The sequence below is a fragment of the Culex pipiens genome, chromosome 3 (genome assembly GCF_016801865.2).
Source record: "Culex pipiens pallens isolate TS chromosome 3, TS_CPP_V2, whole genome shotgun sequence".
Classification (NCBI taxonomy): domain Eukaryota; kingdom Metazoa; phylum Arthropoda; class Insecta; order Diptera; family Culicidae; genus Culex; species Culex pipiens.
The window spans coordinates 33161250-33183883 of record NC_068939.1 but is presented as its reverse complement, the minus strand read 5'-3'; the positions used below and the strand labels follow the sequence as shown (position 1 = coordinate 33183883).

Below are 22634 nucleotides of genomic sequence, written 5' to 3'. Positions count from 1 at the left end.
TACTACGTTGTGGGTATTAACCTTGAGTTAACCAACAATGTTGTATGGAAGTGACCAAACCTTCTGTTGATGGTCCATCGAGGGTTAACATGGGCTAAGCTGCTATAACTGTGCTTCGGCATCTGCTTAAAGTTTCTTACCGTAATTGTTATAAGGATTAGTATAGCTACCTTCTGTTTTGTACTGCGCTGCCACGTCACAGTTCAGACACAACCGTAACTTCTCGGAATCGTCACGACCCCCATCAAGCATCCCCCTAACTATAACCACAAAACTTTATTCGTTCGTGTTCTCTAAAATCATCATCATTACTGGCCTCGGGCTCCATTATTCGCTCTATCAATTGTGGGTACTCCCGAGAGTACCCCCTCCCATCTTCCTCTAAAGTCACGTAAAATATATTTATTCCCCCCACCCTAACAACAACAACTTCCAACTAAAATAAAGTCATGTGTGTGTGCTCTCTCGGTCTACCCCACGCGTGACGTATGTGACAGGAAAAGTTTGCAGACACCAGAACCGCATCGTCGGATGGCGTTTGGCGTCCGCCTGGAAGATAGTACCGGCAAGGATTGGGGTCGTCATGATTCTGGGGGGATTTATTCGTTCATTAATTTAAAAAGTTGCCGCCGCCGCCACCTCGTTGGGTTGTGTTGTGACGGAGTCCCGGTGGCGCAAATTGGCTCTTTTTCAGGCCTAAGGAGAAACTTTCTCAAAGATAGTTTTAGAGCAAAAACAGCTGGACTAATTATCTTGTTATTGCGTACTTAAACTTATTATTTTATACTTTTTTTAAATTTTAAATAACACAAAACTTTTAATCTCTCTCTAAGCCCACCTTCCCCTACAGCCTGATCCGACGCGTTCTCTGCTCTAAAAATTTTCCAACCAAAGAGTGTGGAAAACTTTGCCCGTCAAGAAATTGTTGATTCTCGCCATTGTCAGCGTCATTGTCGTCGTCATCCATTCTATATGAACATGTGTAGACATTCTGCACCCCGTAGTTATGGGCAGAAAAATGGGTAGATTTTTGTCCGAAAGGAAAATCACAAACCCACCCCTAAGGGCCGACTAGGTAATTGTAAAATTTTCGGGAAATTTTCTGTTCTTTTGAATAAAACTAATTTGGAAGTTTTATAATCAAGCCTAATGTTTAAAGAGGGTCGAAAAAAATATTTCGGACATTTTTTGGTTTTCTTTTTTTTAATATTTTTATTGAAAACATCAGAAACTGTCATAAATTTTTTATTTCACTATAAACTATTTTTACAAATTTTCAATATTTTTATTTATTGTTTTTTTTAAATACAAAAAGATTTTTTTAAATTTCAAAAAATATAAATATTGAAATAACAAACCATAGTTTGTTCAGTTGTTTTGTAATCCTTCCTTGTATTATGTATTTTGCCCATTGACCGAAACAAGTGCTGAAAAGTTCAACTTTTCAGCATTCATTTTGAAAAGTGTTATTATTCGATTCAGTTATTTTTGGTACAGAAAAGTAGGTTTTTTGTCGTTCAAGAATGACACGAAAAGTATGTAATTTCACGACAGCATTGCAAAAAGATTGTTTCAAATCCAAAACCTACTAAAAATGATTCTAAACACAAGAGAATGCATTTTTAATTGATTTCAGCTGATTGCACTTGAGTTTCTATTGAAATTTTAAAGTTTTATGAAAAAATATTTTTTATCCCTTGATTTTTCGGGCTAACTTTAAAGGGGGGAGACAAAAACTTTTAATAAAATTTGTACCAGCCCAAGCTAAATTTGGCCAGAACTATTGGAAATTTTGATCAATTTTGTCAATGACATTATTTTCGTCATGAAATGTGGTGTTTTTTCTACCAAAACGTTTATAAAAAAATAAAATATTGAAAGTGATTTTTTTAAATCATTGATATACTTAGGGCGTCCAATTTTTCTTGGTTTTGAATTTCCTGGGAAACGGAAAAAAAATTTGAATCCCGGGAATTCCCGGGATCTAGGGAAATGTTTGAAAATGTCCCAAGATCAATGTTTTTGTTTTATATGTTGTTATTTTTATGCTTAATATCGAAGAATTAGCTCAATACTATCAGTTGGTGATACTCTACCATCAGTCTTAACAAGGACAGCAGTTTTTAGAAAGCTTTAAAGAAATCTAAAATTGATCATATTTTTGTTCTTTGTTTTTGCTTTAAATTTTAAATGAAACATGTTAAATAAATCAATGTGAATTAAATTAAATAAGTCTCTTTTAAATATATTTTATTTATTTTTAAATATTTGACATCACTTGAAAAAGCTTTAAAAATTTCTTTAAATTAAAAAAAAACTGCAGCAACACCAAATAAAGTGATACCAGTTTAAGTACAATTTCAGATAAATTAAGAATTTCATGTTTCATTTAAAACATATTTTACAAATTATCTTTAATCACTACTGCCAACTGGGGAAAATCAAGACAAAAGTCTGGTATAGGAGAAAAATCTAAAAAATTTCAAAAAAAATGGCTCAAGCAGCTGTATTACTTTGTTACATTTGTCCGGGCGGCGTAGAGCGTCCAATTTCCCGGGGTTACAAATTTCCCGAGGAACGGGAAATTTTCAGCCAATTTCCCGGGAAATCCCGGGAATTCCCGGGAAATTTTAAATTTATTGAAAATTGTTATGATCTTGGTTTTAATTATGCAACAAAATTGCATAGCACATCAACATCAATGCTTTAAATAAGTGTGAAGATCAAACAACAGCTTGACTGCATGTAAAAAATCATTCAACTACAAGATTTTGTTTTTTTTATGAGACATTTTAAACTTGCCTCTGTGACCAGTTTATTGAAATGATAAAAAAAAACATGCAGAAATTATGTTTTTAATGGCAAATACTGGTTTCAGCTCTTGAACAAAAGGTAAAGCTTTTTAGTGTTGGTTTTACTCTAAACAACCAATGTTTTCAAATATTTGAAGCAAGCTTTGAATATATTTTTGCATTTTTTGAGAACAAACAATAAAAGTAATTTTTTTTAACATTACGATAATGGATGATTTCAAAATCAATTGCAAGTTTTTCATATTTGTTGTCAGTTTCAAATATGTTAAGCGCGACACTTTGATTTTTATGTACATAGTTATATTCGAAATACGCAGAACCGGCTCCGTGGCTTAATGGTTACGGCTTCTGCCTCACAAGCAGAAGTTTCAGGGATCAAATCCTGGTCGGTACCTATGAAATTTGGGATCAGGAATTGGAACTTTGAATATGAACAAAAACGAAACAGAATCAGGTGGGATTCGAACTCACACTTTTGGATTAATGGTTTGGGACTCTAACCAGTCGGCAATCTGAAGGTTATAGAACATGTTGTATAATTCTTCTCATATTAAATACGCTCTGATCCCTGATTTGCCTGAAGGGATTGGGAGTCTTAAGATAGATCAAGGATCCGTCTGGTGCTTGCTTCTATGTTAAGGCGGGGCCGGACAATGCCCAACGACCTCGGAATTGGGCCGCTAGGATCTCTGCCATTCTGAAATGGGTCGTTGGAAGCAGCGCGAGGGCTATCACCACCTAATATCCGGGACTGAGATAAGTTGTATCAGCATTCGGCATATACAAAGTCTGATACAAATTATACATTCCCATAATTTTGCTACCGGTTAGCGGGTATTGGATTGGACCACACACATACACACAAACAATAAAAGTAATTTTTCAATGATTTTTTTGTATTATTATACAACATGATTTAAATTATACGATAAATTAACACTCTTCTATTTTTTCACATTTAACCCTCTAACACCACCAGTGCACCAGTGCTCCATAATTCTTTTACTTCAAATTGTAATTTCTTTAGTACTAGATATTCAACCAATTGAATTAATTCTTTTTGCACAAATTAGATTTTCATCTCATTTGGTCATGGTAAACAAAAACGTAAAAAAATCTCAATTTTAATTTGGAAATAAAGAATTAATATTGTTTTGATAAAATAATATCAATTTGTTAAAAGCTTACCTTATTGAAATAATTTAATACTTATTAAGCAAGATCTGTTCCCAGTTCCTTCAAAAATTAATATTATCAGAAATAATTCTGATATCATAATTCCTGATATTCTGATTAATTATATATAAACCAAACAATACATTTAATTGAACAAAATCATGTTGAGTTTGTTCATTTATTATTTTTTCATAGCAATTTCAAAGATAGTACCAAAAATTTAAGAAAATGTATACTTCCGCTTGAATTTCGGGAATTCCCGGGAAATTTACAAATTTCCCGGGAAACGGGAAATATTTTTTTTCGGGAAATCCCGGGATTTTTTTCCCGGGACGGGAAATTGGACGCTCTAGGGCGGCGGTGTTTGATGAAAAATAGTTAAATATGATATTTTTTCAAATTTAGAATAATTAATACCCAGTCTTTGAATAGAATATAAAATAAAATAGAAAATATTTATAGCGCTAGGAAATTTTTGAATTTCTAAACTAAAATTTTAACAATTTTCCATAACATGCCAAATTAATGCTGATATATGTCGAGTACAAATTTTGAATGCTTTATAATAATTATCGATTATTAATTATTCAAATGTTCATCTATTTATACATCCTAATCAGAATTTCCAAACCAAAATAAGTTTTTTCTCAATTTCGGGAATTCCCGGGATAAAATATGAAAAATCCCGGGATTCGGGAATTCCCGGTTTTGGAAAAATCCCGGGAATTTTGTCCCGGGAATTCCCGGGATGGACGCACTAATATACCCCCAAGGGAATTAACAATTTGTTAAAAAAATTACTTAGTGTGGATAACTAAATATTTTATTATTATTTTTGTATATATCAAGTACATATGGTATTTAAAAAAAACAAGTTCAATTTTTTGGTTATTTGCTGATTTTTTTTTTCAAATGTTGAGCAAAGTTTGTAAGCCGTCAGCCAATGTTAACTGATTTTACTAAGCATTTGAAAATATGTAATATTTAAAAAATTTATCTCACCAAAATTGTAATCGACTATTTTGTCCAATATACCAATAAATACAAAAAAAATATCTTCTCTAGGTACAGATTTTTCAATATTCACATGTCTATTTTGGCAAATTAACTTCATTTGTTAAACTAAATGCATGGATAAGATCCATCTCAATGAAAAAATAATAGTTTAGAGCGAAAACGTAGCGAATGTGATTTTAGTGTTGAATATCCAAGATTAAAAAAATAGCATTTTTGTCGAAATAAAAATAACATATATTTTTTTCTTTTTCAAACCTTCTTGCATTACATTTGTTTTCAATTTCGAGTTCCTTTGAAGTTTTAAAATTTTCAATATTTCAGCTTATTACAATTATTCGGCCTTACAACAAACGACGAAAAGTCAACTGTGATCCACTCAAAACTTCCGCAACTCAACGAAAGAAGATTTACTACCTTTTATGAGCGTGGTTTACTACCGCCATTTCGTTCAAAACTTTGACTTTGACTTTGCAATGTAAACCTTGAAAGGGGGAGCAAAAAAATAACTCCCCGCTGCACCCTGGTTAGCAAAGAAACTTTGCCCGAACGAATCGGGTTGAACCTGACTTGGCGGGGGAACATTTCTTAACGATTCTTCGAAAAAATACTTTCACCGTGGGTGAGGGTGCGGACCTATTTTAGCTATCCTTCCGACTATAATAGTATAGCGAACATAACAAGCTTTCGCGGGAGGGATGAAAAAAGGTGCTGGAGGAAAAAAACTGAAATAGCAAAGTTTTCTTGGTAAATTGTTGAGGAGTTGTTTTCTAAAAAGGGTTATCAAATGTTCCGTTGAGCTGGAAAACAATATTTTTGTGACGGTGCTAAATTTTATCCAACGGAGCTTGTATTATGACACCTTCCATTTCCACAAAATATCCCAATTATTGCGTATTAGCGGCTAGACCATGTTCAATTAAGACCCCACTAATTCCATATCGGAAAGCTTTTGCCTACTAATAGCGCAGTCAATTTTCCAAACGTCAAATTAGATCATTTAGAACTAAAAGCAAAAGAGCCGAAGAGCCAAAATCACGGCCGTGCCAATTTCGACGCCCCCTCACCAAGGCAATTGGATTAAAATTACACTCTACACAACGCTCGCCACAATGTTCGGCCCACACACCGGGAACATGTCGAATCGGCCATGGTCCATGTCGTCCTGGTCCCTCCTGGTTGGTTGTGGTGACACTCAGCAGCCTGCCCCGACGAGAGGGACTCTTACAATCTCCGCGCTAATTATAATTGAATACAATTTAGGAACAGAGAGCGAGCTCGGTGCATTTCCACACGGTGTAACTGTGCAGTGGTGCTAGCCTTCCGGAATTCATTTAATCCGAGTCGTTTGAACGTCACAGGGAGTTCTGTCGCGGGGACCATGATCCGACCGTGGCGTTTGGTTTGGGTTGGTTAGCTTTGACGGTTTGTATCACTGTGCGACTGGCGTTTGTCGTGTGTTCTAAACATCGGGCGATTTCAAGTGTTGTTTGGACTGACCCTTAAATGTCCATTGACAGAAAAAAGAAATGAAATGAAATCTATAGCAAAATTAAGAAGAAGAAACTCCACAAATTTTATTCATGTGTGCAAAATTGTCATGTTTGTTTCGATTCGTCAAAATTCGTCATGTTTCGAATTCCCGGACGCTTCGAAACCCGGACGCCTCGTCTTGTTTTATCAATTATTGTTATGTTTGGACGCTATAGCCAATGCTAAAACAATCAAATTAAATAAAAGAAAACATGAATTTACCAAAACTGTGAAACATTTCGCTGAAATATTTCACAGGCGTCCGAAGCATCCGGAAGTCAAAGCAGAAATTTAAAGTTCTGATTTCCTATAATTCTGGCAAATTTTATACAAAATATCGATTGTTTTGATGTTATAAGCTTATTTGAGACCTAAAGAATGCCATTAACTTAAGTTTCAGTCCAAATTTGTGCGATTCATAAGCAAAATCGGGGGTCCGGAATTCGAATCAAAAGGGGATTTCAAATCAGTTTTTATCAGTTTCCGGGATTCGAAGCACAACAAGTCGTTTTAATTCAGAAATTCTGATGAAAAATGGTTAGAAAAGCCATATTTTGTATGCATTCTCTTAAAATTGACTATTTGTACTACAGCCTGATGATATTACTACATTTCCAACTTATTACATGAATTTTTGCCAGCTATAACAAAAATGATATGCTATTAAGTGTCCGGATTTCAAATCATGACGTTAGCCACTTTTTTTTTAAATACTTAAAATTACTGCGATCAATTGTAGAAACCTTGAGGTGTGACCTGCTAGAATAATGCCAACTAGACTCACAATCTGCTCATAGGTTGGGGCTGGCAGGTAACGTAAAACGAGGTGACTTTGATAGGTTTGAGATTTTTCCGCAAAATAAAGAGTAAAAATTAAATAGTGTATATGACCCTATTTTGGACCTTGTACTTATTTTGGACCTATTTTCTTAAATTGAGTTAATTCAGGCTTTTCAAGTAGAATTCAACTGAATCCAACGACCAGAGAGTTCTTCCAAAAATGTTAACATTTTTGATTATTTCCGCTTTTTCAGCCACTTTTTCCAATTCCACTCGCATTTCCTATAATTTTCCTAGCACATCGATTAGGTCCAAAAATTTCGGCCTCGTTTTTGGCTCGAGACACTTTGTACAACTCTCTGTTTTTCACTGGCATCAAGTTATTTTCAGGTTCAGCTATGTCTCCAAAATACATTCATCAAGTCCAAAAAGCATCCAAAAAATGTTTTACTTGAAATGCTTATTACTATGAAATGGTTAAATAATTTTCAATTTTCAATAGTACACTTTGTCAAGCATAAATTAAGGCACAAAACAATGCTGAAACGAGTCAAATTAGTTAGATCGTTCCTGAGAACTATGTGAAATATGTTGATGCTTTAGTAGGTCCAAAATAGGGCCAAATACCCTACGTAACGTACTTACGAATCTTACTTACCGCGGTAGAAAAGTGTTCAAAGTACTTCTAGAAAAAGTTTTCATGAAATTTTTAAAGGTTTTAAAAGTTAGTCAATAATAATTATGAAAACGTTGATAAATAGCATTATTAAAATATTCTCAAAGTGTCATGATTTTCTCAATGAACATGATTTCGAATCGGAAAAACGGAATCCATTTTCGGATTCTTTGGACAATTTTCCACATGGAGAAGTTAAAATAAGTTTGTAATTAATAAATATGATGTGTTTTTGAAACATAATTTACAAAAATCTCCAAATTTGTAAAAAAATTCAGTTGAAAATATTTCACAATAAATGTGAAAACTTTTGATGCGTGCTTCGAATGCAGTTTAAAATGCAATAAAAATCGATAATTTGATAACCAAAACTAGTTCCAACGAACTTCTGGCAAAATTGTGACTTTTAGTATTTGATATTTGTAATTTTTATTTTTCTGCAAATAGCGTTCAAGTTGCGAAAATTTTCCCGAAGAAAGTATGCTTCTATCTTGCTCCTGGAAAATATACAGGGTGCTCAAAACTGGTATAAAATTATTTAGACCAATTTTAGATCAGGTTTAACAAAAAAAAACACATTTTCCTAAAACTAACACATAACCCGTGCAGACGGTAATAACAACATTCATGCCATTTCAATAACAAAAACTGTGAAAATAACAGAAAGTGTTATGGAATATTCTTGCAAAATCCATTCTTGCATAAGAGTTTAATAACAGTTTATGTTATCATAACAAAAATTGTTATTGGTCTGATATTGATTGAAAGCCAAAACAACTTTGGAATAACATTTTTTGTTATGGAAGAATAACTCCAACTGTTATTGGGATGATCGGATTAGTTGTTAAAATAACAAAAAATAATAGCAAAGATTTGTTCGAAGAATAACTGAAACTGTTATTAGAGTGTTATTACAATAACAATCCAATAACAAAAATTTCATAACGATGAATAACAAATCTTGTTATAAATAACATAAAAGGTTATTGGCTTAGTATTTTTAAATATCAATTAATGTTATTCCCAAGTTATTTCCGTCTGCTCGGGTAGCATTAAAATTGAGAAAATTCTCTAAAACAATCCCCAAGAAAGTATCGTGCTATATTGCCCCAGTCAAAAGATGCATTGTCCTCAAAACTGGGCTAAAACGTGTATTTTGCTCGAAATATCGTTTTATGCCAGTTTCGAGCACGCTGTATCTTTTGATAGGAGCAAGATATCACCATACTTCATTCGGGAAAGTTTTAGGAAATTTTGTCAAATTTGAAGCTATAGTGTTGGTTTGAAAGTTCCATGCAATATGTAATTTACAAAAAACAAAAATGCAAATTTTCTCATTTATAATTCCATGCAAAATTAAAATGCGCAAGGTGCGGAATTCTGGAATATTCTGCTTTAAAAACTGCTTAAGTTGCACAATAAAGAATTATTTATTACATGGTTTGAAGACCCCGATGTATATATCGTCAGCATTTTCTGGGCTACACAGTAAAAAAAATCATGGTAATATTCCATCTGGGAAGGGGTACATCTTTTTATGTCAGAAAAAAAATGTGTAATTTTACACCCTTTCGAAATTAACCCTATTTTTACTGTGTATACTTTTAAATGATTTGTTTAGTTGCTAATAGATGGCAGCACTCAATTTATGGTGTCTTCGCTAATAAGCATTAGTGTTAGCCAAAGCTGTCTAAATTCAAACCAATTATAAAATGGATGCAAAAATGTACTCTAGAAAGATTATCTAGTATTGTGGATTTCAGAGATTTTGCAACAATCGTGAAAGTTGTAAAAAGCTCTCCAACAAAGTGCACACCTCAAACTACAGCAGACAAAAAAACTATCTAAAACACACTCCCTAGTTTGAAAGTGATCTAAAGTGGTCGAAAGCATCAACGCTCAGTCGAGACACGCACCACTCTAGGCGAGCGGAGGGTGAGAAGGGGTATGATTTTCAGTGTGCGAAAATTTTGTGTGGCGGATATTATTTGCACAGGCGGAGAATTTGGTGCAAAGTTTGCAATATATTTTTTAATGAAAAAGTATTTACTTCAAAGATAAACCCATTTTTGATTAGAAATATGAAGATGTTAGTTAAAAAACCAAATTTGAAAGATGTTTTAAAAGCAAACACAGAAATTTTAAAATTTGGATTCTTTTTTTGATATTTTTTAAGATTTTAATTTGAAGGAAAATGGGTATTGGCATCATTTAAAAACACTCCGTTAAAACATATTAAAACTGTCGCAATGAAATCAATTTGGTGCACATCGACAAACTAATTCTAAAAAAACCTTAGAATAAGTCTCCCGACCCACTTAAGTGCCACAAACAGCACGTCGTTAACCGAGGCAGACTCCGAGACTCCGCGGTCCAGTTGGATTAACATTAGCTTCCGTAACGTTCAATTTGGAGCAGCATTGTGCAAAGCCCCATACCACTATAAGCAACCCCGAGCAGACGGAAATAACTTGGGAATAACATTTTTTGATATTTGAAAATACTAGGTCAATAACATATTTTGTTATCTATAACAAGATTTGTTATTCGTCGTTATGATTTTTTTGTTATTGGATTGTTATTGTTATAACAGACCAATCACATTTTTAGTTATTCTTCGAACAAATCTCTGTTATTATTTTTTGTTATTTTAACAACTAATCCGATCATCACAATAACAATTGGCGGTATTTTTCCATAACAAAAAATGTTATTTCCAAGTTGTTTTGGATTTCAACCAATATCAGACCAATAACAAATTTTGTTATGATAACATAAACTGTTATTAAACTCTTATGCAAAAATTGGATTTTCAAGAAGATTCCATAACACTTTCTGTTATTTTAACAGTATTTGTTATTGAAATGGCATGAATTCTGTTATTACCGTCTGCCCGGGACCACCCCACGTGAATGAACCAGTTAACGCTAATAGAATCGGATCCACCAAACGACACAGAGGTAGGACTGCTTTTGGCGTAATTTCGACCACACACTACTGGCTTATTCATTAACGGCATCGTTCCGATTGCATGGTTCCCTCCTTTGGTGTGGCGCGATTTTACGAGCTTCCTGACTTGGGCCTGTGGCCACACAACCGACGAACAGGTCGTTGCATTTTGCAACTATTGTTTACTTGGGAATGTGGTGATTGGAAGTGGGATTTTTTTTTTTGGTTATGGTCGTCGACGTGCCAACCGAGCTACATAGCTAAGGGGCAAGTTGATGGTTATTTAAAGATGGCCTGCTCTCAATCAAAAATCTAGAATCCCCATGAAAAGCATAAATCAAGATAAGCCAGCTTAATTTCCTGACCTGTAGTTAATTTTCAATCAACTTGGCCCCTGGTCATCATGAAGCCACAGGAGGTCGCACTCGCACTATATCCCAGTCAGTTCACAATTTCTCCCTCCGTCAAGCAGATCCAAATTGAATCAACTTGGCCCCGGTGTGGTAGTCCTTCAACAGACCGATAAGCACACATTTGAACACGCATCAGGCTTCCACTCGGAATTCCTTCTGCAAATGTCTTTTCTGCAAACACATAGCCAGAGCTTCCCCGAAAGTCCTGACCGACAAAACGATATTTACAGAAGTTGAAAAGCCATTCTCCGTCACACTGCCGAGGCTCCTTAAAGCAAAGGTTTGCTCGTAAACGGACATCGTAAATCCTCCCCCTGAATGCTGGAGAAGCTGCCCTGGAAAGGTAATTCCAAGATGAGGTTCTGTATTAGGTGAAGATATCTTCCGGACGAGACGCATGGCCATTAACCAACCAGCATCATCATCATCAGCATCGTCATCACTGGGCAAACCAAACCAAACCGAGTCTTGAACTATAATGCAGCCTGCCACAGCTGGTTGTGGTTGAGCGTGTACATCTGCCATGTGTGTGTAAAAGTGGGGGGTTTTGGGTGTGAATTTCCGACCTGCAGTAAGGGAAACCATGCAAGATAAGGTTGAGAAATGTGAAATTGATGGTAAGTTTGCAGGAGAGTGGATGTTTTTCGTACGGTGACGTTGATTAAACGAACATTATGCTTCTTGTACTTGAGATAAATGTACTTACTTCCAAACTTAATTCTTTGTTATTCAGTATTATTTATGTTCTAGTTCTTTGAAGTTTTTTTGTTGTATTGGTCATTGAGCAATTCTCCACGAAATCGGTCTTTTTTTAATTTTCATTTTTGTATTTTTTAATTCGACTTAAACTTTTGTGGTGCCTTCGGTATGCCCGAAGCAGCCATTTTGCATCATTAGTTTGTCCATATAATTTTCCATACAAATTTGGCAGCTGTTCGTACAAAAATGATATATGAAAATTCAAAAACCGATGTGATTTAGTGTCTTGGGCAAAGTTGTAGGCAGGGCTGTGGAGTCGGAGTCGGAGTCGGAGCCGGAGTCGGTGGAGTCGGGTCTTTTTGGAGACCTGGAGTCGGAGTCGGAGTCGGAGTCGTCAAAACTCGAACAGCTGGAGTTGGAGTCGGAGCCGGAGTCGGCTAAATTTTAAGAGCTGGAGTCGGAGTCGGAGTTGGAGCTGAAGATTTCTGATAACCCGGAGACGGAGCCGGAGTTATCTTAAATTTAACAAAAAATATGTTTTTTTTTAATTGTTCAGTATTTCCTATCGAACAGCTTAATTTACAAAACATCTTATATTTTTAATTGATTTATCAGATGACATTATGTTTTTGAATCTTTTTGATTGAAGATTTTGTGATTGAAAAGCTCTAATAGTGTTATTACACTATAATCACTAAATGATAACCTCTTACCCAAGTTTGTAGTATCATAATTTTAAAAAAAATAATAATAAAAAATATTGGTTATGTAGTCAGTTCTTGAATGCTTCCTTTTGCCTATATTTATGTGCCTTTTCAATTCAAATTTGACCAAATTTCATCCAGTTATTTCTGAAAAAAGTATACACACAGTCATCTTTTACCCCGATAGCATATGTCTTGGAAGTTTTAAGCTAAATCATTTTTTAGGAAAAATTTACGAGGTACATAAAAAGATTATAAATAGTAATCACTGTTTTTGCAGATCGAAAAAGAGTCACTGACAGTTTAACTTTTGTTAAAAAATAATCAACGATAATAACAATCTCTTACTTGGAACTCAACATGCGCATTTTGCTTATATTCGAGTACAAGAAAATCAAAGTGTTGCATTTAAAATAATTGAAACTAACAAAAAATATCAAAACAAGTCGCAACAAATTTCGAAATAATCATTGATTGTTGATGTTGATGTTGATTTTAGGTAAACTATTTTGATATCGTTGTAAATTATCGTTGAACAAATCTCAAGAATTCAGTAGAAAAATGAACTAATAAAAAAATGTGTAGAACAAATTATAGGATTTTAATTTATTTTTCAAATATTATAAAAAAAAACAAAATCAAAATAATATCAACTGGTACGAATTTTCTCATACTGTTTGTCCCACGTAAATATGAAGGAAGGTGATAATCATTGCTTTTCAATGTACCTTAAAAAAATAGAATATTTGTGACCTAGAAAAAATTTTACTTGTGGATATTTGTTTTTTATTATATTTTAAGTTTTTTCATATATTTTGATGGAGGCGCAAGATCATTCATAAAGCTTCGTTTCAGGTGAAGATTTACGAAGTATCGTGCGCCTTCTTTTTAAAGTAAAATTTTAAAATTAAAATAAATTAAAAATTTCCAGGGTAAAATATTTTCCATGTCACAGATATTTGAAAAGGACATCTTAAGCGTCCTTTCCACGAAGAAATTGTTTAGATACATTGATTTGCAATAATAATCTCCTTCAGCCATGGCGTGATGTCCATGTACGTCCTAAAAAAAAACAAAAAAAAATGTTTCGTTTAAAATTGTCATTTAAAAACAAGGTGCCTGTCACTGTGCTTCTTAAAAATGTCAGCCTGAAAGTGAGCAAATTGAATTTTAATGTTCAAAAGATCATTAAAGCCAGGTTTCTTAAAGTTATTCATTCAAAAATAACAATTTAATATTTAAATTTATTAGCTTTGAAAAAAATATTTTCAAATTTGAGGTTAAGCAAATAAATCTAAATTTACTTACAAAACTGTTCTTCTCAAAATGCCTCTCAAACTGAAGATATTTTTTGATTTCTGTTTCCATAACGTATAAAACTTGTACCCTAGAAACTTTTTTTCCGTTTATTTACTTTACTTTACTTTTACTTAACTTATTTTTCTTGAGAAAAACATGACGCTTAGAGAGTATTTAAATAAACCTATTTATCAATGTTTTAAAAATAATTAACTAATAATAGTTAACTAACTTTTGAAACATTTAAAAATATGTGGAGTCGGAGTCGGAGTCAGAGCCAACCATTTGTTGAAAGCTGGAGTCGGAGGCGGAGTCGGCTAGAGTTGGTAGGCCGGAGTCGGAGTCGGAGTCGGCTAATCTGAGAAAGCCGGAGTCGTTTGAAATATGACCCGACTCCGCAGCCCTGGTTGTAGGTATGGTTAAGGACTGCACTGAAAAATATGATACACGGTAAAAAAATGGTGATTTTTAATTTCACTTTTGTCACTAAAATTTGATAGGCAAAAAACACTATTTTTATTTTTTTGATTTGTTTTAGGGTTGATGTCCCCTAAATCAGATAAAAAAATAAAAAATAGTGTTTTTTGCCTATCAAGTTTTAGTGACTAAAGTGGAATTAAAAATCACTCATTTTTTTAACCGTGTATCATTTTTTTTGCCAGCTTTTAAAAAATTTCCAGAACGTGCAAAAAAATTGCCCGAGTTATGAATATTTGATTCAATACTGTTTAAAAAAATATATTGGTCGAAAATAAATTTCAAAATCTAGTTTTGCAATTATAAAGTACCGTAAACCAGGGCGACATTGATAAGATTTTATTCCTTATTTTTAATATTTCCCATCAGGAAAGGACTACTAAGGTACACAAGGTCCATGGACAATTTTTGAAAAAAAAAGTTTTTTCAAAGTGTTAAAAAAATAGTTGCGTTGAAAATTCATATTTTAAATACCGGGGTAACTTTGATAGTCATATTTTTAGTTGTTAAAATCAGTTTAAAGGTTTTCAAATTGTATTTTTACGTCGAATGTACCATCGCTAAGGTTGCTGATATAGTTTTTAACAACAAAAAAATCAATGTTTATATTTAGTTTGATAAGTTTAAAAGCTTTTTAACAAAAAACAAATTTTAGGTAAAATTGTTAAAAAGTCAGATTTTTTCCTGAAATTCGTTAACAATAGTTTTGCTAATAAAATTATTGATTTCTATTGCATTTAAATTGAATTCGAAGCATGAATCAAAAGTTTTCACATTTTGTATGAATTTGGTTCTACTGAAAATTCCTTCAAAATTGAAAATTTTATTTAATTATGTTTCAAAAACACACAATTTTTATTACTTACTAACTTAGTCTTAGCAAATCAAGTTTCAGTGACAAAAAGTGAAGTTGAAAATCACTAAATGATCGAAATCTCGGAGAATTGATCCATTAAATAAAACAAAATCCTACAATGTGAGCTACAAGGTAAAATTTGTAGCTTATTGAACAAATTTCAACAAAATGACTTTTTTCAGTACGAGACGAATGCAAATATGACAAGAGCTGAAGAAAAATCGAGTTTTTGAACGAGTTAATACACTTAAAAGTACACACACAATTTTGATGTTTAAGTTTGGCTTCTGTACGTTTGGTCATCTCAAAAATCAAAACAAAAGTAATCAAAAAGAATAACTTTTCCATGCAAGTGCTAAAAATTTTAACATTTCAGCACTTAAGAGAACTTTTTTTTGGTGATAATAAGTTGACCGTGACCGTGGTATCTTGCCGCAACCAAATTTCAGGACAATGCACAAAATGGTCAACCAAACAAAACGTGTTTTTTATTGTTTACATTGCGTGCTTTATTTTTCGTTGATTCAAGGTCAAACATTAAAACGCGTTTTTCTCGGAACGTCAAAAAGCGACGTGCGGCAAAATAGCACGACAGAGTCGGAATAGCTCGACCGCACAGAAAAAAATGTTGAATTTTGGAATGTTGAAAATTTGGTTGGTTGAATATTACCTCTTTTTTTTAGTAATATTACATAAAAAATGAGAACTTGATAAATATTCATTAAAAACTGATGAAAATTCATCATTTTTTGGGGGTAAAATTAATCATTTTTTTTTATACAAAATCTGACACCATTTCCTCATTTTTTTTCTGTGTGGGAATATGCAAGAAAGTTGTCAAAGGAATGCAAAAAACAATATAGTGAGAATCTTAGATCCACAAAAATATTCTGTGTTTTCGCACATAGACCGCCGATAAAACCAAAACATAACCAAATATCCTGTGCCGAAGAAGATTCAGCAGAGCCAGCAACAGAACAATCTTGACAAGATAAATACAGGGCTCTGAGTGTGTGAATCCTTTACTTCCTAACGATATCTATATGTATTATGTATAGGATTATTTTGGTTTCCCGAGCTGATGAATTAAATTGACTTAAAACAATGATTGATAACCCGAGGAGACGGAAATAACTTGAGAATAACATTTATTGTTATTTAATAATACTCGGCCAAGAACATTTTATGTTATTTATAACAAGATTTGTTATTCATCGTTATGAATTTTTTTGTTATTGAATTTTTATTGTAATAACAGACTGATAATATTTTTAGTTATTCTTTGTTATTATTTTTTGTTATTTTATCAACTAATCCGATCAACCCAATAACAGTTGGAGGTATTCTTCCATAACAATAAATGTTATTCTAAAGTTGTTTTGGCTTTCAACCAATATCAGACCAATAACAAATTTTGTTATGATAACATAAACTGTTATTAAACTCTTATGCAAAAATGGATTTTTCAAGAAGATTCCATAACGAATTCTGTTATTTTAACAATATTTGTTTTTGAAATGGCGCGAATTTTGTTATTACCGTCTGCCCGGGAAATACCAAATTTGTGAGCTTTGGTGTTCACGCTTGAGAACAAATTTGTAACTTTTATAAATACATTCCTTTACCAAGAATACTGTACATGACTAAAAAATAAGCTAAAAAATCACAAACCTCGTTAAAAAGTTTCCGCTCCATTCTACTCGGGTGTAGCAACCCGAAGTCACCCACTCAAGCTTTGATGCCTATCCTATCCACCCCTCCAAAACAAACACGAAATGAGCCGCCTGGTGCTCGTGATATCCGTTGGCGTTGACTTTGGGGAATGCGTGGGTGGGCATCACACACACGCACACACACCAGGGACTAAATTAATCGCACATTTAGCATTTCGAATTAAACTGCCGGGGAAAAGGATGCTCGTGCCACAAACATGTGACTGACTGATGTTTGAGTGAATTTGACGGAAAAGGGATTTTCATAGGAGGGTAGTCGTAAAGTTTAAGGATTTCATTATTCGGAAGGGTGGCCGTCTTTTTTGTGTGTTGGAGAGGCTTGTGATGAAGGATGAGTTGGGGGTTGCAAATGAGTAAATAATTTGTTCTAAAACACATTAGCAAATTATGCTCCCCCTTAATCTTCGTGGGTTGCATTATCACGAGTGACTGAGCCCGTACGTTTTATGTTGTGGAAGAAGGCGGTGTTGATTTTCTACAATTTCCGTTCCTAGAAGGAAAGGATTCCCAAACATCCCGGGCAGACGGTAATAACAAAATTCATGCCATTTCAATAACACATATTGTTAAAATAACAGTAAGTGTTAAGGAATCTTCTTGAAAAATCCATTTTTGCATGAGGGTTTAATAACAGTTAATGTTATCACAACAAAATTTGTTGTTGGTCTGATATTGGTTGAAAGGCAAAACTACTTTGGTATAACATGTTTTGTTGTGAAAAAATACCTCCAACTGTTATTGGGATGATCGGATTAGTTATTAAAATAACCAAAACTAATAACAAAGATTTGTTCGAAGAATAACTAAAAATGTAATAAGTCTGTTATTACAAAAACAATCCAATAACAAAAAAATCAAAACGACGAATAACAAATCTTGCTATAAATAACATAAAATGTTATTTTCAAATATCAAAAAATGTTATTCCCAAATTATTTCCGTCTGCTCGGGATGGCTGTAAGATAAACTCATAACAAAATTGAAAATTTAGCTTCTCGGAAACGATTGCCTTAATTGAACACGAGCTCGGAGATTGTATCCATCACTCGAGCGAAAGCTGAAGCCATATGGTTCAGACCAGAAGATCATACTTAAGTTCACTTGCCAATTTGTTCAAGTTTCTTCCTTAAAGTCCAAAGTTCGAGCGGCACTTCAGAGGCCACCACAAAGTCCTTCCAGCAATGTAAACCACTCTTCCCCGACTGCACACATAAATCACACTACCACAAAGTCGAATTCCTTGAAGACAGCTAAAAAGAAGAGCCGTAAGGACATTCTCTTCTCAAAAGGATATAGAGAGAGAGAGAGCAGCAATTGTCGAGTGCTTTCCCATTATTGGAAAACTTTTGATTTATTATTATGTTAATTGAGTGCCTCTGCTCGAAAGTTCGACTCCATTTCTTGCTCGTTTGCTCAATCTGGGGGCAGGATCGATAAAAAAGGGGGCGGAAATTAGAGTGTAACCAAAATGACACCCATTTGCCGCTTTGTTGAAGAAGGGGAGAGAGGGGGACGGAACAATTTATGCTAATTAAGCTCGTTGTATGATTAATTATATGGGTGCAGGTGGAAGAGGTGCCTCGTTTCACACCATTTGCAGAAGGATGGCTTCATTCGAAGGAGGTTGTAAAGAACAAATTTATCACTTTTCCGGGGTCGAGACTATTCAGGTTTTATTAGCTATTGTTTCTCCTAGGTGCGGACAGCGCCATCTTTTGACGAGTACTAATAACAACTCCCTCTTTTCTCTCTTTTCAGATATAAAATCGAGGTGGCCGGCAAAAATGTCCCGGTTCTCACGATCCAAGACAAGGGTCGGTACGGTGTTATTGTGTTCGAAAATTTGGAAAAGTACCTGCAAATGGACAACTGGAACCGGCAGCTGCTGGACAAGTACTGTCGGGACTATTCGGTGGGAATTATCGGCTTTGTGGCGCCCAGCGAGGAAACCCTGGTTGGGGCCCAACTCCGAGGGTTCCCACTGTACGTGCATACGAACCTGAGACTGAGGGACGCCAGTTTGAACCCGGGATCGCCGGTACTGCGGTTAACCCGGGCCGGGGATACCGCGTGGGGACCACTGCCGGGGGGAGATTGGGCCATATTTCAGCACAACCACAGTAGCTATGAACCGCTGGAGTGGGCGCAACGGAACAACCAGGACTACCCGACGGATGGGCTGATACAGCCACCGTTGGCCACGGTCATTCAGGATCACGGAAGGGTTGACGGAATTCAGCGGGTGCTGTTCGGTTCTGGATTGAGGTTTTGGTTGCATCGATTGCTGTTTTTGGACGCGTTGTCCTACCTTAGCCACGGTCAATTGAGCCTAAACTTGGAGCGAAGGATTCTGATTGACGTCGACGACATTTTCGTTGGAGAGAAGGGAACCCGACTGAAACCGGACGATGTTCACGCGCTGATTGCGACCCAGAACCGGATAGCGGGGTTGGTTCCCGGATTCCGGTTCAACCTTGGTTTCTCCGGCAAGTACTTCCACCACGGAACGCACGAAGAAAATCTCGGCGACGACATGCTGCTCCGTAACGTTGATCAGTTCAACTGGTTCTCGCACATGTGGAACCACCAACAGCCGCATCTCTACGACAACCTCACCACCCTCATGAACGACATGATCCTGAACAAAGACTTTGCCAACGAAAAGGGCATCCCAACGGACTCCGGCTACTCGGTCTCACCACATCACTCGGGCGTCTATCCCGCCCACGAACTCCTCTACATGGCCTGGAAAAAGGTCTGGAACATCCGGGTCACGTCCACCGAAGAGTACCCACACCTTAGACCAGCCCGTCTCCGCCGTGGCTTCATCCATCGCAACATCATGGTCCTCCCCCGACAAACCTGCGGCCTCTTCACCCACACCATGTACATCGACCGCTACCCCGGCGGACGCGACAAACTCGACGAATCCATCCAGGGCGGAGAACTCTTCCAAACCATCGTCTACAACCCGATCAACATCTTCATGACGCACATGTCCAACTACGGCAGCGATCGCCTTGCCCTGTACACCTTCGAATCCGTCATCAAATTCCTACGCTGCTGGACCAACCTCAAACTGACCTCCGCCCCTCCCCTCCTCCTCGGCGAAACCTACTTCAAGCTCCACCCGGACGAAACCGACCCCGTCTGGGGCAATCCGTGCGACGACCAGCGCCACATCAAAATCTGGTCCCGCAACAAAAGCTGCGACACACTGCCCAAATTCCTCGTGATCGGACCGCAGAAAACCGGAACCACCGCCCTGTACACCTTCCTCAGCCTGCACCCGTCGGTCGCGAGCAACCTGCCCAACCCGGACACCTTCGAGGAGATTCAATTCTTCAACGGGAACAACTACTACCGCGGCCTCGACTGGTACCAGAACTTTTTCCCCGTGCAGCCGAACGGAACCGGCGGCCGGTACATGTTCGAGAAGTCGGCCACGTACTTTGACGGGGAGTTGGTGCCGAAGCGGGCGCACGCCCTGTTGCCGCACGCCAAGCTGGTCACGATACTGATTTCGCCGGCGAAGCGAGCCTACTCCTGGTACCAGCACATCAAGGCGCACGGCGACCCGATCGCGAACAATTACAGCTTCTTTCAGGTGAGTTACTTTATTCTCTTTAGCTCAATTTTTGATTCCAACAAAATGTTTTGTTTATTCGCATTTTTTATATAAAAAAATCCGATGCTCAAAACTTTGTTTGCTTACCTTTAATACCTTTATTTAAGTTCTTCGATTCCATTTTAGTAAAAAAATTATGGTTGATTGCCACTAACAATACCGAATACATTTTCTCAACATTTCATCACCGCCATTTTGGCCACCATCTTGGATTCAAACAAACATAAATGACTTAAGAGTATTGATGGGGTCATATTTAAAAACAATTGAAAAATGGAAAAGTGCCTGGAAACTGATGAACGAAGTTGACTTTATAGCTGTCGGCCACTATTGCTAATACCAACCACTAATGTCTTCCTATTTATCTACAAGGACTTCGCCGCTGTGGGTTCCTTAGTGTTTGAGTACGGCACGGAGCGACGGCGCCGGATACCCATATTTACACAAAGAATTTAAGAGCGCCCGCCGTGGGACTCGAACCAGTGTCGGCGTCTGTTACGAAATGTTACGAAATTTGGGGGAGGGGGGTTGTTACGCAACGCAAAATTTTCATATAAGCACTCATAAAAATTTGCAAAAAGACCTTGTGTTACGCGTTACAGGGGGGGTAGGGGGATCGCTCATCTGTTACGATTTGTTACGAAGGGGGGGGAGGGGGGAGGAGGGGGGTTAAAAATCCTAAATTTTGCCTTACGTAATAAAAGAACTCTCCCATATGCTATTTTTTTAGTTAGATTATTCACTCAAAATCAGAAGTATCCCCAAAAGGATACTTTCTATCCTTTTTTCAAGTTCACCCGGCGTCACCCTTTCAAAAGGGTATGTCAAAATCAGATCATTTTCGATACCCTTTTAAAAGGGTGACGACGGGTGAACTTGAAAAAAGGATAATTTTGAATTTGAGTGTGGGCACCGTTTTTGAGATTTAGGGTATTTGTCCCTATTTTGGGCCTAGTACCTATTTTGGGTCTACCAAACTTAATTCAACGAAATTGAGCATTTCACCAAATCTGGCAGGAATCTGCCACTTGATAATGATACGTGCAGTCATTATCTTCATTTTGGTGGGCAAGAATAAGTTACTTTTTCCTTCTAAATTAAAAATAAAGCAATAAAAATAGCACTCTTCACTTTTTTCTTGGCAAATCGCTAATTGCCCATTAGGGCGAAAATTTTCACCACTTTTGCTTACCCTTTGTTGACACTCAGCGCCCGGCTTTCATCGCTCAGCACACGAATGAGAGCCGTCCCCCGAATCTCCAACCACCGGCAATATTTATTTTTTTTGGTGAATTGCACAATCCCGTTACAAAAACAATCACTAAACTGCCACCAAATCAATAAAATAACTGATTAATAACTTCGTCCATTTTGGAGAGAATGGTTCTATATTCAGTTCATTTGACACTTCTACAAATTGTGACAGTGTGAGCGCGCTTTTCAGAAGTTACAGTGTTTCTTGCATATTACGGGCTTGTTGTTTGGCTACGCAACAAATGTTTTATTATGTTTAAAACTCGTAAAGAATGATATAAATCATGTCCAAGCTAACTATGCACGTAATGCAAGTGAAATCAATCGTTGTAATGTTGATTTGTGGCTTAAAACATCGCAATGATTGAGCATATTTGTCGACCGAATTTGTGCGGCTGTACTGTACGAGCCGTACGTCAAAAAAGTTCGCCACGTGCTTCGAGATTTCAACCAATCAGAAGGTAGGCCGAAAATATGTACAACAAAGGTCGTATGCTAGAAGCATTATCCCCAAAATAGGGACAAAAAAATGTTTCTCGTTTCTCGGGCTTATACAGAAATATAAAGTATTTTTGTCAAAAATGTGATTAAGTAAGAGCATTAGCATTAAAAAACCAACTTATTCATGTA

The 22634-nt window shown here is 36.1% G+C and overlaps 1 protein-coding gene across 1 annotated transcript in view; it reads left to right on the top strand.

Annotated features, from left to right (window-relative positions):
- Nucleotides 1-22634, top strand: part of LOC120430033 (bifunctional heparan sulfate N-deacetylase/N-sulfotransferase) — a 377310-nt gene that overhangs the window by 350738 nt on the left and 3938 nt on the right. Inside the window, exon 6 of the mRNA XM_039595131.2 lies at nucleotides 18881-20729. Coding sequence (XP_039451065.1) covers nucleotides 18881-20729 — 1849 coding nt within the window. The remainder of the gene's footprint in view (nucleotides 1-18880; nucleotides 20730-22634) is intronic.